This window comes from Micromesistius poutassou (assembly GCF_964030765.1).
Source record: "Micromesistius poutassou genome assembly, chromosome: 19".
Lineage (NCBI taxonomy): Eukaryota > Metazoa > Chordata > Actinopteri > Gadiformes > Gadidae > Micromesistius > Micromesistius poutassou.
Genome location: NC_140289.1, coordinates 4,837,045 through 4,853,912, shown reverse-complemented (window position 1 = coordinate 4,853,912; position 16,868 = coordinate 4,837,045). Strand labels below are relative to the sequence as shown.

The following is a 16,868-nucleotide window of genomic DNA, read 5'->3' as shown; positions in this document are numbered from 1 at the left end:
AATGTTAGGTGACAGGTCTTCTCTCAGCCTGCTTCCTGCAGGCGGGCGCTATATTTTCGGGAGTCTGGATAGGGCGAAATCTGTAAATCACTGTGCATCGACCAATCAAAATGCGTCTTTCATTTTCTATTTCGCCTTGGACAGAAGTTTGAGTTTGTCACACCCTTGTAAAAGTAAATATCTGATAGTTTATTGTATCTTATACCTAACCAATATTTCAAGTCCTATGTCCCATTAGGTTTAGGATTTAAGAATGGCGGGCTTATTAAAAAAAATAAAAGACCTCCACCCAGACGTGGCAAGAGAACTCGAAAGTAAGTTACGTTTCCTTACCTTGAATCCGTTTTCAGCGCGGACTCCCGGAGTCCTATTTTGTATTGTTTGATGTAAATATCAATCAAGGATCAGCCAGACTTCTTAACTGAAGAATAATCATCGATACATAACATGGCCTAGGCTTATTTGTCGATAGCCTACATTGTGTGCCTTAATCCTGCTTGTTTGGACAGAAGCAAATTTCCACAGTGACGACGACATACGGACATTGACTAGAGAGGATCTACATGAACTGCTTCGTGGCCCTGAGAAGCTCAAGCAGAGAAAGGCCGTTTATGAACTGATACACCAGCAGGTCAGCTCCTCTGCTCTTTGAGCTAGTTTGACGTTTACAGGCCTGTGATAATAAGTTCTGTGAAACTGTGTGAAACACCACATTGTGCACATGGTCTCCAAAGTGTTCCAAGGGTATTTTTTGGGAGGGCATAAAATAATTCATACCATGAACTGTGTACTACAAATGTACAATATATTTGTTATTTTTTACTGTAGTGTCTATATTATATTGTCTCATTATGTTTTATGTGAGAACCAAGCGTGCAATAATTCCTAAGTACTCAGTACTAAGTAGTCCCAATGACCAATTGAACTTGAAACTAATGAATTTGTTACTTTTTCCCTTCTAGAAGCCAATTGGGGATCTTTTGAAAGACTTAAAATCTTTTATTCCTGCAGAATCTTTGGAAGGTGTGTATTATCCCTTCAAATATGTCCATTGGGTGTTCATGTTCTTTGTAATGTCCACTGTTATTCCTATTGTTGCTACTGAGCATTTCTCTGTCTATAGCTGCCCTGACAGAGAATGGGGTCTTGAGTGGATACCTGCATATCATGAAGGACTTGACATCCCAAGTAGAAAAGGTCCATTCATTTTTGCAGGCACATGTGAGCCTGCTGGAGGAACACAGCTATGATTATAAGGCGGCAAAAGGTATTGTTATGTATCCTCTCTATTGTGCAATATAGAATAGATAACATAACAGAAAAATACCATATCATTATAAACCATTTCCCTTCCCTGGCACATGTGTTTCTTGAGAGCTAGAACACAATTTCTCTATTACTTCCCTCATGAAAGTCCTAGAACCAAAAGCAAGGAATCTTAAAAATCAAATGCATAAACATGCGCTTTGTTGACTCAACAGTAGCATGCACAGGAAGTAATGCGCAACAAGTTAGCAATTTACCTCCAACACCAACAGGTATGTGTGGAATTATTGCCTAGAAAATATACTTTTGTCTTGTGACAAAAAGTTACTTATAAATTAATAAACCTGCTTTGTTGATTCCACAGGAACACACACAGGAAGCAATGCGAAACAAGGTAGCAATTTACCTCCAACAACAACAGGCATGGGTGGAATAATTGCCCTGAAAATATATTTTTGTTTCATGACAATCACTTTATGGTGCAGTTGATTTAAGAGAATCTACAGCACTCTATCCCGGACGCCAATAGTATAACGCTATGACTCGCGTAAAAATAGACTTCAAATCTATCTTAGCATTGTGCTGCGCATCTGCTATGAGTCTGCTGTGCGTCAGACAGGCTCAATTGATTAGAAAGGGAGTGTTTACTTGCAGCTCAACGTCAGGCTATGTGACGCTCATACACAACGACACTACTTACAAAGTATCACAAAGTTTCCGTGGGTCGTGGCATGCCCTCTTGCTCTCCTTCCTAGAACTCAACTCATTTTTTTTTAAACTCCTGTTTAAATTACAGCTGAACAGCGGGTTCACTTGCTTTTTAAGGGCTACTGTATGAAGCCTAGCAATATAATACATGTTACATTACTGGACACAATCATTATGTTTGTTACATTTTAGTAGCAGTATGGTTTTTCCTTAGGTCAAAGCATTACTAAAAGTAGTAAGTGCAATATACTCCTGAATAATATCCTGTAACATCTTGGTGTTCAGCTAAGTATTATAATGCCTTATGGCTTTGTTAAACCTTTCTGCTAGGTGAAAGTCCAGCCACTGGAGACTGGTTTTGGTTTCTCCCTAAATCGTTAATAGGTAAATATACCTCAACCAATGTTATGATCAACCATTTGCAGTCACTCAAATGTCATGGATTTTCTTTATTTAATTTCAGTTAAAGATGCTGTAGGTACGATTTGAGAGTTGTGAGGGAGAGCACAGAAAATAGCGGAAGAGAGACAGATTTTGAAACTAAACAGCCCAAAAAATCTTGAGCTATTAAGTTGAATTTCACACACCTGTGAATGACAGCCAAGATAGATTGCCTGAACTAATCACTGAAGAGATGCCCTGATTGGCCACAAATGGACTTGGAGTGGTCTGAAATGTATTGGCTCATACAAGCGCAACTTGAAACAGATTCTCACAGGGCATTTCACTCACTAATAGCTGATGGACTGGTATGCCACTTCTAACTTATTACCCTAAAAAGATCAATACACCTTACCTACAGCACATTCATATGAATGGTAGGTAATTTAACACTCACAAAAAAGAAAATAATATGGTATCTGTGGTTGTAGATTGTCTGTCTGTAAAATGTCCAGTCATTTCATTCAGCCTGACTGAAGCTATACCTGTCTGTTGCATGACAGGTGCTAGGCCTTGACCAGAGTCTTCCACAAGGCTAGGCAGAACTGTTGCAGAACAGGAATGCAAGAGTTTTAAAAAAAAACGTCCCAACCATCATTGCTTGACAAGCAATGTTGAGCAGGAGGATTTCTATGCGCTCAGCCCCTCTCTAATTTCACCTGCATTTGCAGTGCAGCATCAATTGAGCTTATACCTTACAATGCATCCTGGAATTTTTGGACGATATCACAACAGTAACCAAGGCTGATAAACTTTCTTTGTCTCACATAAGAAACCTTTTGGCAGTTTCAAACACAACAATTACTCCCCATAATGAAAATGATTTTGTGATTACTAACTAAACCATTGCCACCAACCCATAACTTTCTTTTCAATGCTCCTTTGCTTCCAAAATGGAGGCGGTGATTGCAAGGTTACGTTGCGATGTACAATGAGGTTTCCTTTAAAGTAGTATTGGCCACAAATACTATTTGTGAATTGAGGAGTTAATTTGTTGCCGTACTTATTTGTTCCCAAGGTTACGGGCAGACAGATGTAATTGCCAGTCCAAGCTTTCCAGAGAGCAGTCAAAGTGATGGCTTAGATCAGATGGTAGATCAGCTACTGACCAGTGTTGTGTGTAACACGTTACAGTAAAGTAACTACTTTTTTTCTGACCCAGCTCCTCATCCCAGCTATGTTGACCCAGATGAGCCACCAGGAGCCCACAAAGCACAGCCTGTTGCAGAGGTCTCATCCTCTGTTGCCACAAAACAGATAAGAATGACTGAACGCAAGTACTCATCAGAATATTGCACACACACATATATATTAGCCACAAATATTAGCCATCACAAGGACTACCATCAACCTAAAAAAAAATCAATGACGGAAAAAAACGACAAATTACACCCCACAATTAAGATCGATCTAGAAATAGAGTTCTATTTAATTTTGTACTGTTTTAATTTCCAGCCCATTTTTCAGAACTCCCTACTGTAAAATTCCGGTCTATTGTAAGCAGCAAAACATTAAACTGCGAACATACCATAATGGACCGGTTAAGGAACCAGGGAAAAGTGACTCTGGTGGAGACTGAGTACAGCCCAGAGCTCATTATTGTGTTCTGTCCAATCATGTCACGGATTGACTCAGACTTGGAGAGTGTCATGAATAAGCGTCCAGGTAATGGCCATGGTTTAATTTCCTTTCAGACACATTGAAGTGCAGCATGTCCGCGAATGATGGGCAATCACTCACAGAATCTGTGTTAATTTTACCATTATTTAATGCTTGTCCAGTCTACTGTCACTAAAATATCCTCTCCCGTCCTTCTCTTTGTAGAGTCATTGGTTGACAAACCTGTCATTTTGGTGATGATGCATCACGCACACACGCCCAACGAAAGAGTCCAAAAGCCAGGGTCAGTCCTCAAGAAATGGAACATTTTGTTGGTTGTCAACGTTTTCTACCACGAAACCATGCATGGATTGCTGACCTGCGACATGAACAACCAGGCGGTCAATGAAATGCACACCACATTACTGAAACACTGTGAGAAAAGCATCTGCGAAAGTGTCAACGATAGTGACATTACAATGTCGGACACCTGCAGTCATAATAGCAGTGCTTCCGAATCGTTTTTCAGGAAAGCAGGAAATGACAATATGGCTTTGTTTGCTCATGAATGCAACGCTGGTACTAGTAGTAGCAGTAGTTATGGTAGTTCTTGTAGTCATGACAACCGGGGTGGTAGGGTTCCTAGTGTGGATTCAGGTCCCAGTGGAAGCCATGGCATAGATCGTCATGACGCACGCGCTTTTCAAGGCAACCAAAAAGGTATGGTTGATAATGTCGCTGCAAGTCACAGTAGCAGTTTGAGCGGTGATAATGACACACACACTTCTGGTTTTCATGGCAACCAAGCAGGTAATGTTGGTAATTCCGGAACACTTAGTAGAAGCAATGGGACGGATGGTTATGACCACAGTGGTAAGGTAGATCAAGGAACCATAGGTAGGGTCAAGAAATATTTGTGGAAATGATGGACATTGTTCATCGATGTGCTGCCAGTGCTAGTAAAGTTATGATTATTTTATTCCTCAATCAGGAATATTATGTTTTGTGTGAAACAATGGCGTCATGGGTTCATGAAGAGAAAAGTGGGTTAATATATTTCTATTAGATAAATCAAAGGGTAGGCTATCATTTTAATGATTATATTTTTACAATAAAGTACTGTTACAAGAGTGCTTCATATATATACTTTTTTGTGCATTGTTTTTTGGATGAAAAAAGTAGGCTAATGAATCACCATGTTGCATTCCTTCAAGCTAAAACATTAAAACAATATCAAAGCATTCACATACCAATGTATTGCAATGTTTATACATGACAAAGCCTTCAATATTTACTGAGGCGTTCAATATGATTCTGTGACAAAGCAATATAAATATGTAAAATATACAAAGTCCACAGATGTTTTTCCAATGAAGTATTTCAAATAAAGACAATGGATTAATCCCATTCAATGCATCAGGAGTGTTTTTGAGACCTGTCTATCAAATTGTCCAAACAGTCAACAGCCTACTGAACTCCACACAATGTATGGTTACTTTTCATCCAGAAACTGTCTGGCAATGAAGACGGGACTTTGATGTATGCTAGTATAAATAAGAGGGACCAGAAAGTGACACAAGACACAAAGCAACACAATTGTAGCTCTACGAAATCTACCCTCCGCCCCCCACTCTTGGTTCGTACAATAGCTGCTGATCAACATCGTTCGGCTAGTGAAAACCTACAAAGTCACAAATGCAACTTTTATTCCCATTTTTCTGTTATGTCAAGTTGTATGTCCAACTTCAAAAATGGAGGCGTTCATTGCGATCTGACTTCACGATGTACAAGCCCTACGTACTGGGCCTGTGTGTGCAACCCTCTTTGCCGAACTCCCCCAAAGCATGGCCCTGGCTGCGTTGTTTACAAACGGTAGCAGTTCCCGGAAGTGCAAGAAGCACATTCAGCACATGCTAGTAGCTAGTGCATGTGATGCTTTTACAATGGCAAATAGTTACGCCACATTTAGCCGTTGCTAAATCAACGAGTGTTGTCTATACTTGACATTCTCGGTTATAACTATTCATTATACATTCAGTAAAACAACAACACTGGGTCAACGAGAGCTTGTCGGCTAGCCAGCTACTCTTGACAGTGAATACTTTGAGACTTTGCAACAGGTGATCACTTCCCAGGGATCCCCCCGATTCCCCTGATACAATCTACTTCAGCAAATTTGGGAAGAGTTTATCTTTTCGTAATTTGTAGCATAACGTTACACGCAATGAACGGGACAGTCTCATTTGTATATTTAAATCGATCGTCTTACCAAGTTAAAACGGAGGTAATTATGAAAATGTATTTGTCGCCGGTTATAGCCTAGATCCTAGGCTACAGACATTTAAGAGGCTGGGACGGTGGGAGAACACATGTATATGGTTGTCTGTAGTAGACGTGTGACATGGAGAATGTCACTGGTCCATGTGATGACGGGGATGAGGTTGTAGGACAAAGAAGTCAAAAGGATGTATTCGTGACAACGGGCGAGATGGATCCATTTAAAAACGTATCGACTTCCACACCGCTGGGTGAGTGATCTGGTCTGCCTCACCACTCCAGTATATCGAGATACCTATTGTTCCAATAGCTTATGTAGGTCCATTAAAATTACGAAGTATGTACATGGGCTGCTTAACATACACCGAACATACATTGCACCACTGCTTGACAATGTTTTACTGTGCATAAACATTTGTGTAGGCCTATAAGTAAATGTATGTTTGGCAGATTCAAAGTTTTTTTTTTAAACATTTGAAAGGATTACACACACACACACACACACACACACACACACACACACACACCCTCAGGCTTGTGTTATGAGTGTCATCACATGCTCATAAGCTGTGTGCCCTCATGTGGGAACTCGACCTCTCTGATTTGACTTCTGTTATGTCTTCCTATGCAGCCAAAGATATCCCAACAGAGAGGAAGACAATGATAAAAAGGGAGAGAAGAAAAATGCTGAAGAAAAAAGCCCCCGTCATTGATCATTCACCAAACGTCACGTCTGAGCTTCCATTTGCCTCGGAGGGCTCTGCTGCATCAAAACAAGGACGTATGTATACGTTTTTTGTCCTCTCCTTCAGATCCTTTCATTTAAATTTTGAATAGAAATAACAAACTTTTCACATTTTCCGTCTGGGTAGTAATAAAGAACATCTTATCTTGGCTCCAATGGATAGACCCAACAACTTTGAACTTAACAATGTGGATAGCAATTCTGAGTTGTGGATCTCTGCTTAGCTTTATGCAGCACCGATAGACACAAGCTGTTGAATGTAGCATCATGCAACAAGTTAAAGACTTGACAAAACCGCTAGACACATGCGTTATCATCTGTTGACTTAATTTTAAGCGAAACCGTATAAATGCTAATTATTCATTTTCAAAAGAAAAAGGGCAATAAAAGGACAACTTCATGAGATTCAATGTATCGTTTTCTATCTCTCCAACTGGCTGCGGCTTGTTTTTTTCTCAGTTGCAGTCGCAGAGTCCGAGTCGAGCCACAAGAAGATGAAGAGGAAGCGAGGGGACTGCGGAGCGCGTGCGGACAGCGAGGAGGAGGAGGAGGAGAAGAAGAAGAAGAAGAAGAAGCAGAAGCAGAAAGGGAGCCAGCGCCCCAACTACTTTGTCTCTATCCCCATCACCAACGCTCAGGTCGGTGTCTGGACAGAGGGCGATATCCCCATATACTGTATACACAGACACAGAATTTATATTTGTTTCAAAATCGAAAGTAGTTGTTGCTTGCCTCCACTCAATCGGAGTTGAGCAAAAAGTTAATACCTTTTTTTTTTTGAATAGATACTATTGTTATGATGGTACATCCAAATTATTATTTTTTCCATTTTCTACGTAACAGTATTCATGTAATATCTTCAATGTTGGTTTCTATATATACGAAAGCCAAGTAGAGACACTAAGGAGAATCTGAGTAAGGGGAAAAGGGCCGACTCTCTCAGATATGAAATGTGTGATGAGAATGCATTAATATTGAAGTGTGATGATGACTGTCTGCTATTACAGATCAGTGCAGCGGTAGTTGAGGTCCAGGAGGCGGTGCTTCAACAGGAGCCCCGATTGGTCAAAGCGATGATCCCTGCCCCCACTTTGCACATCACCCTATTGGTCACTCATCTTGCGAGTCAAGAGCAAGTAAGCCTGTAAGTGAACGCACATACCCCCACGCAAGCATATATGCACTTACCCCTCTTTTGAGTGTGTGTGTGCAAATGCGTGCAATCAATTGTAAAGACGGATATTCTAGAATACTTCAATCCACGGGATGATGGATTACTCAAAAGGAAATAAGTCGCAATATCAAGTCTCCCCAACACACAATTTAATTTATCATATTATCTTGGCCCTATTTGAGCTAACTTATTCCAGGATGGTAAACCGGTCTAAAGACTTTTAGTGGTTCCACAAATGTACATATCTTTTGCATATGAAAAATTAGAAAAACATTGACTGAGACCTAGGGGGCTCAGAGAGTGCTGCTTACGGTGACCGTTAATCTGCACTAAGAGGAAGATTGTGTCCTTATAACCACCAGATCCTCTCTTATGTAATGCGAGAGGAGAGGGAGAGGGGATTAGGTAGAGTTTGCCCGTCTGCTTATTGGTATAATATTTTCTCCCTTATAGTGCAGCCAGTGCGTTGGATAAAGCCATGACTTCATTGGCCGAGCTCCTGGTGGGGCGGGACTTGGTGCTGCCCTTCTATGGGGTCGGTCACTTTAGAAAGGAGGTTGTGTTTGTAGGGCTGGCCCCGGGACAACACAGAGATACACTGGAGGAGCTGGCAGGTAAGTCACACCACATGTCACATATCGTATTTGAATTGTTTCTCTCCCCTCAGTTTTATATTGTATTTCATGTTTGTGCATGGTGAGTGTTTAGTATGACTGTTTCAAACGTTTTCCGTGTGTGTGTGTGTGTGTGTGTGTGTGTGTGTGTGTGTGTGTGTGTGTGTGTGTGTGTGTGTGTGTGTGTGTGTGTGTGTGTGTGTGTGTGTGTGTGTGTGTGTGTGTGTGTGTGTGTGTGTGTGTGTGATCGATGTTTGTGTGTGTGTGTCCAGGGCTACTTTGATATTAAAGGGCATTGTGTATACGCTCTATAGCAGAGCACTCTGCTACACCAGAGCTCGATACCGCTCACAGCACCAGGGATACATTAGTTATACCAATGAATTCAAGGCCTTTTGTCAATGCTTAAGATTGCTACAAATCATGGTCGTTGGTTAAACAGAACATCAGACTTGGAGATTGGTTAAATTAAGTAGAGATGTAATTCAAAATGTGGACTTTATGTAATTACTTTATTTAAGTGTATGCATGTGTTTTGACATGCACCGATAGATAGGCTGGTCACCGGAATCAACCGGTTTTCAGCTGATAGGCCGTGAATGCTGACATACATCAGATTCTGTGCCATTCAAATGTACACACTCCAAATTTACGCATTTCACGTTAAGCTCTTGAATGGAAATATAACGCATATTTCTAAAAAAATATTTATAAAAAACTGTTTCGTTTCACATCAATTAAAATGTGAATATGTGCACTCTCACTCGTCTCCCATTAAACAGGCAGAGTAGCCCGCTAGTCTCACATAACGCAGCAAGAATAAGCAGGGAGAATCCTTGCTCTATGCAGTTATAGATTCTTCAATAGTTTAAACTAACATAGGGTGTGCAAATAATGACAACTGTAGCACTCCTCTTTTTTTTTTTGGGCAAACCATAAAAGATAAACATGCAGGGAGAGTGAAGGCTATTCTCTGCATTGTTAAAGAGTCAGAGTCAAAACAGAAGGTCACTCTCTATCACCACAAGATGGCACTAGGACTGTTTCCAATAGTATGTTATGGCGTTCTGTTACACCTCTTTTCTTTTGGGAAAGTAAAACGATGTTAGATAAAGTGGGATATACCGCAAATGATTTTCAGTTGGATTTTATTTGTACAAAAAAGCTCTTTCCAGTAACCTGACTTGTAGTTTTACAGACAAAAAACAAAATACAACTTATAAAATTGAAGGAACCTGATCTTTTGACACTCCTCGATGCTGTATGGTTGCCATCTGCAACGTCATTGCTACATACCAGTAAATCCTACACACTGCTTATTTTAATATTAGTAAGTTGTATTGCATTGATTGATTGTGGAAACGATAGCATGAACTAATGTGACTGGCTTTTCCTGTAAGAGCTGTATAAGTTTACACATCATAACCTATTGATTCATAACCTACCGTCTAAGTGGAAGCATGGTTCCATCCCCTTAATGGAAGACGCATAAATGGAGAATGGACGATTAACAGACAGACAGGGAGGCAGACACGTAGAGACAGACAGACAGGATGTCTTTCTCTTCTATCCTTTGCTCTCAATGACCCCTTCCTGCCACAAATATCCTCTTTGTCGTCACGGTACTAGTCTATCTCCTCTCTCTTTCCCTCTCCCTATGTTGCTCCATGTCTGTTTCTCTCCCGCCCTCGCTCTCGCTCTCTCTCTCCCCCCATCACTCGCTATCTCCCTCTTTCTCTCTCTGTCTCTTGACCTCTTGCTCCCCTCCCTCACTATTGATTGCATCCTACCTTTGTTTGCTCAAGTCATTCGTCCAAAAATAGCATTGGTCTTTAACAGTTGTGTTTGTGTGTGTGTGTGTGGGTGTTGGTGTGTGTGTGATTTTTCCACCTGGACCCTATCTTCCGATCTTTTTGTGCCCAAGGGATAAATGCGGACAAAATGCCAACAATTTTGTCTAGTTGTTCCAGTATTGATCGAGAATGCTCCAGCCGTAATCCTCAAAAATGGGCTGCAATGTATTCCTTTGGGGCAATAATGCCCTTTTAGTGTAAGGCCCTATAAAAGTGCTTGTGTTTGCCACTGACAGGCTCAGATTAAATTTGAAAGGATCCCTACAGAGAAAATACAACTTGTTTCCTTGCCTTTCGCCTGATCATACTGTTTGTTATTGTTTCCAACCAAGTCTGCCTCATGTAAAGTCGAGTTGAAGTTGAGTTGTTGCAAGAAGAGGGCAGTGGAAACGTGAGTGAGGGCTGCAGTTTGCAGAGTTTGTTGTGTTGGTCTACTGAAAGTGTAGCTTAGTGTTGTCTAAACGATTTGGGTGAAGGAGAGTTACGATTTTAATGACAAAAGGGACATTTCCTGCAACAACAAACACACTGGGATCAAGCAAAATGTCAAGAAAAAGTAGTATTTCTCTTTCGGGATCCTCTCTATAATGCTAGAATATAATGTTGGTCAGGGGCCGGAACAATCACTTTCAGAGGGCGTACATTGATGCAGTGCTATACCCCCAAAGGATTACCTTGCAGCCCGTTTTCACAGATTATGGCTCAGAAGTTGTTGTCTACATTAGTCCCTTCGATTAAAAATAAATAATTAAATAAATATTTATTGTTTTCTTCAAGATTCACTCACCTGCTAGTGCAGTCAGATTAAATCCAATAGCAGATTTGGTTGAATGTTGCTGTGGTGATGTTCAATGGGGATGACTCTCTGATCCCTTTCTAAAATAAAATGTCTGTTTCATGGGAAACTTAACATCCAACTTAGTGCTGGGGACCTGTAGCCCCAGCTCGGCGACAATCCCCCCTAGTAAGCATAGATCTACACTAGCCAACACAAGCATCACCTCTGGCACACAGAACAAGACGGCCTGCAATGTTTACTGCATAGTGACATGCCTACACTCTGATAATGTTTTTTCTTATTTCATTACAAATACTTACTTATTTGTCTCGCCGCAGTCTCTGGCATTAGGGAAAAGGAAGTGGAAGATGATTTTATAGTTTATTGATAAAATTTAATGAAACTAATACCGTGTGTGTGTGTGTTGCAGAGGTTTTGCAGAGGTGTTTTGAGGAGCAGGGTCTCCTCCAGGGAGAGGGCCGTGGGTTTGAGCCCCACCTCACTATTATGAAGCTTTCCAAGGCACCCAAACTACGCTCTCAGGTACACACACACACTCTGACCAAACTACGCTCCCAGGTACACACACACTCCAACAAAAATATGCTCCCAGGTACAGACACACTCTAACGAAACTATGCGCACACACACACACACACACACACACACACACACACACACACACACACACACACACACACACACACACACACACACACACACACACACACACACACACACACACACACACACACCGGAATGAGCAAGAGGAGCAGGTGAGTGATGGGGGAAGGAACTGAGGACTGAGCGTCTTTAACAAATAAATCTATCCAACTGATAACGCCATATCCTGTCTGGCGCCTGTCAGACAGCTCGCCACTCGTGTGTGTGCGCACAAAAAGGAGTGGTGAAATCAGAACAAAAACACCCTGCATTGGATGCAATAGGATAGTCGTAGAAGAATTATTAATACATGCAATACTAGTCTAGCATGTTTTTTTGTTCAACAAAAGTTATAGACATAGTAATTATTCTACAGTAATATATTACTTAATTCGTGGTGTACCATTACTAACTAGTAACAGTACTTGATTGATTAATGATTAGTTTAATTTCTTTATTTTTATCTTTTCCTCTTATCTTGGTCCTCCTTTGTCTCCCAGGGCCTCAAACGAGTGAATCCTAATCTGTTCTCCAGCTATACGGACAGGTAGGTGGTGGTTCCTTCCTTCAGTTAGCCTCATCACTGTATTAGATCATGTTAGTCTCGACCTCTAAGCAATCACACCTATCCAAATCACATTGCGTTGGTTCAGAAAATGAGCCATTTGATGTTGCCAGTGTTAAAAGAGTTCAAACTTTAAATGAAAGTCTGTCAACGTACATTAGCATCTATTGATGTAGGACCTGATCAGTAGCTGCGTTTACATGGACACTTCTGATCTGATTAGAAGTTGAAGAACGGCTCAATCGGAATAAAAAATGATCAATCGGAATACAATTCTCTGATCGGAATAGAATTCCATGCGGAATAGAAGAGATGTGTAGTCCGCTATAATCAACATGTATACACTTATTCCCATTGGTTTGGGGTGGGTGCAGGTAACTTAGAGAGATGGCTTCAGCAGCTGCACTAGTTCGCAATTGGTCCGTCTTTACTTTTATGCACCCGAACTTGACCGCTGTCAAGGAAAGTGGATTTTTTGCCTGATTCACGTCTTTCACTCTGCAAGTAGTCCGGTAACTTATCAACCCCAGAGTATTCGGTTGCTTATCGACATCAACGTCTTTGACGGACTATTTCTCTGCTGATCAACACTACGAATAGTAACAAATAAATTGTAAAAAGACACACTGTGTGAAGTTATTTTTTCGTTTTGGCATGTAGCTGTGTAATAAGCGGGATAATGTATAGAACATCGCCGGTTATTATCGAAAATAAGCCCCTTCAGGGAGAAGAAAGACACCTCTGCTTCACGTCGGGGTCCGGTTCACCCTGTCAGGGCTTATTTTTTTATTTTACAGTCTCGGCTGCGCTCTCTCATCCAAATATGTATTGTTTGCGGCGGAGGAGGGGGTAGATATGAAGACCGCACAAGAAACTGACGTCGCTGACATGTGCTGTCCTCCTTCTTCTTAATTAAAGGAGCAGGCAGAGAAAAGCTCTCTCCTGCTGGGCTTTCATTAAAATAAAATACATAAAAATGCAGAATAGTGATAAGACGTCCATTAATGCCGCTTTTCCACCGACAGTATCAGCTCGACTTGACTCAACTCGCCTCGCGAGGCGCGTTTCTATCTAAAAAAGTACCTCTTCAATGTGGGCAGGTCGTAGAAAAGAACCTCTCCACCATGGGTGGGTTGTCATTAGGTTTTAATCACAGGAGACGCGATTCCCGGGAAATCTGAATCTGATCAAGACTATTTCCTGATTCCCGGGAAAGGTTATGATGGGAAATAAAATAAAAAGCGCAATGACTGCGCGTCTATTGTTGTCATACGGTAACGTTGATGGAGGCGAAACTCGAGCCCTAGGAAAGGAACAACACTAAAACTAAACAGCGAAACGCTGATCCTCCGGAGCCGGCCTGTGGACTCCAGCCACGCCGGACACACACAACCACGCCCGACACACACAACCATGCGCAGCCTAACTCTAGCCCCGGGAAAGGAGCGACACACACGGCGAAACGCTGATCAGTGTCCCCCTCGGGAGCGGGTCCGTGGACTCCAACCACGCCGGACACAACTTAACTTTGAGTGATTATTCCCATTTACAGCCGCTGGCCAATCAGTTACCAGCAGCCTGTTTACGTCACACAAAAGTACCTACTCCGCTCGCTTGGAACCTCGACGGAGGTAGTACTAAAAAAAAGTACCCGGTACTAGGTACCGGGTACTTTTTTTGCCAATGGAAACGCAAAAAAGGCGTGTCGAGTCGAGCTGGTACTGGCGGTGGAATATGTCGCCGCCGGTCCAGATGTGTCAGGTGTGCGTGAGAGACATACGAACGTACGCGTACCACTTTTGTAAATGCCATATATACAGTACATTCGATCGCATGATAGGAATAGATTTATTCCGATTAGAAATCAAATCGGATCAGAAGTGTCCATCTAAACGCGGCCACTGACAACGTTTTAATTTTGGTGGTTGTAGATATTGGTTCTGCCATTGTCTGTGGTGAATATGAGCTTGTGTTCCCATGCAGGTTCTTTGGAGACCAGAGGGTTGAACGGGTGGATCTCTGCTCCATGTTGAAGAAGAAGCAGGAAGATGGGTATTACCACACCGAGAGCTCACTGCGGCTAGGTCAGTCTGTGTGGAAGCTCTCGCGAACGCTCTCATTCTGTCTCTCTGACTCCCTTGCTCTCATCTTCTCTTTTGTTTTCATTTTGTCCTTTCACGCACGCACACACACACGCACATAGACCATACCTCATAATTGCCATCAATGTTTGCAATTAAAGTATATTACACTATTATGGCACGCTTAAGTAACTTAACTTGACTCAAACTATTTAACTGACTAGTTGTGTTCCCTCTTTGAGCCCCCAGAGGGCGCTATTCACCCATATGGTTCACTAGGGCTTTCCAGTAGCTCCGTAATCCAAACAGTAAAGCATTCTGCAGGGGCGGACCGTACTGTTAGGCAAACCAGGCACTTGCCTGGAGCCCCAGGCCCCATAGAAGGCCCCATAGAGGCCTTTTGGGGCCCCCAAAATACCGTCTTTATATTTTGTCCCCATATCTATATTGTTTTTATAAAAATCCCGTCATAATAGCAGCGCTGGGATGTCCAATTACTCATGCATTGACGGTCTCCCTGCTAACGCGCAAAGCAATCATGCAACTGCGCTACGCCCCCCCCCCCCCCCCCCCCCGCCGTTAGCAGGGGGGGGGGGGGTCCGCCCGCAATTACGCTTTCGACTTGGCATAAAGTAGCGTAGCCACACATGCTACAGCGTCGGTAGCACGCCACAGCTCTCCACGCCACTTCTGCTGTGTGATGGACTAGAGTGCTAATTAGCAAGTAACGCTGATTTTGCGGCGCCATCACCTCCTGAAGAGCCTGTGTGTCCCTCCACTGGAGCTTGTCAACTGCCTGGGGGGTGGGGGGGGCGTGTCTGGCTTGTAGCCCATGCCCATCATCTCCCCATTGATTGGCTGGAAAAAGAACCAAAATCGCAGCAAAGGTCAAGTCTAGGATTGGCCTGGGTTTGATGGACATCTACTACTGTGGAGGGAAGGAAAATTTCAAAAAACCCTATTGCATAATAACATGAAAAATAACAGTGAGATGAGTGGCCCAGTGAAAACGCTGTTGCCCCTGTTTTTTGTTTTGTTCTACGTGTTGTTGGATGTGTGCCAGTGTAGGATAGCGATAGATGGTCCGTAACACACACAGATCCATACCAATGGACTTTATACCCATGTTATACCCATGTTTGTCTTTATAATGGCATTACCTGTCCAGGCTTCATAAGGATGTAGCCTAATGCTACATTTTGTGATTCAGCATTACACAGCTTGAGTGTGTTTTTATAGCAGTGCCAGTTTCAATCATCTCTCTAAGAAATGACACCATAAACGTGTTTGCGATCGTCCACACACACTTGGTCACCATCCCTGGCTCTCCGCACATTGTGACAACGATACCCAATGCCAGAATGTCCTTGTGCTCAGATGCATGTGTTTGCATGTGGATGAGAGGCGAAAACACAAAGCGGACGAGCGATTATGGAGAGGGGGGGGCAGAGAGAGACGTGTGGGCGTGCGGTAGGAGGGGACGACAGGAAGAGCGGCCCCACTCACACACTCACTCACTGTTACTGAAAGGCGGGAGCTCTAGTCAAGGGCTCTCCTACAAATTCACAAAGAGTCCAAATTATGGACATCTTCATGTTTTTCAAAAGCATTTCGAGACATACCTGGTCATATGTTGACCAGCCCTTTATTTCACAATATATAAACATCCCCCACCCATCCAACATTATGTATTGCCAATAAACAGAAATTACATAAGGATGAATAGAATCCTCATACTGGGAGGAAGCAGAGGATCTTTGCACTCCCCCCCTGTGTGCAGAGCAACCTGAGTTTTAAGTTTAACCAAACAGCGTAGACTTCATCAAATATTCAGGCATTGCGGGAGATTTGATGGAAACAATTAATATTGCATTAGCAGAAAAGGTTTGAAATAATAAATGAATCCAGATCCGTAAGAACGGGTCCGTAAGCATATCGATCTGCCTTTGACTGATGAGTATGAGTGGATGTCAAGGCGGGAATGAACTGAAATAATTATTTTTCATTGCATTTTAAATTGTGCATTTTCTTTTGTTTGGATTGGCTCTCTTCTGCCTCATGTCTCCAATACACATTTTCTTTTCTTTCTGCTTCTTCCATACAG

At 42.2% G+C, this 16,868-nt stretch overlaps 1 protein-coding gene and 1 pseudogene across 3 annotated transcripts in view; both read left to right on the top strand.

Moving 5' to 3' along the window:
* Positions 1-120: 120 nt before the first annotated feature.
* LOC311363743 lies at positions 121-4,483 on the top strand (annotated as a pseudogene). Its single transcript, XR_014684216.1, has 10 exons — positions 121-314; positions 510-631; positions 963-1,023; positions 1,124-1,267; positions 1,482-1,538; positions 1,631-1,660; positions 2,305-2,358; positions 3,578-3,688; positions 3,871-4,080; positions 4,240-4,483. The product of XR_014684216.1 is annotated as an uncharacterized misc_RNA (transcript).
* A 1,475-nt stretch (positions 4,484-5,958) lies between these two features.
* The window catches only part of akap7 (A kinase (PRKA) anchor protein 7), a 34,004-nt gene continuing 23,094 nt past the window's right edge, over positions 5,959-16,868 (top strand). For both annotated transcript variants that reach the window (XM_084483915.1, XM_084483916.1), the window contains exons 1-8: positions 5,959-6,542; positions 6,923-7,072; positions 7,496-7,674; positions 8,044-8,180; positions 8,664-8,824; positions 11,886-11,998; positions 12,619-12,665; positions 14,667-14,767. In XM_084483915.1, coding sequence (XP_084340041.1) covers positions 6,416-6,542; positions 6,923-7,072; positions 7,496-7,674; positions 8,044-8,180; positions 8,664-8,824; positions 11,886-11,998; positions 12,619-12,665; positions 14,667-14,767 — 1,015 coding nt within the window. In that variant the 5' untranslated portion in view covers positions 5,959-6,415. The remainder of the gene's footprint in view (positions 6,543-6,922; positions 7,073-7,495; positions 7,675-8,043; positions 8,181-8,663; positions 8,825-11,885; positions 11,999-12,618; positions 12,666-14,666; positions 14,768-16,868) is intronic.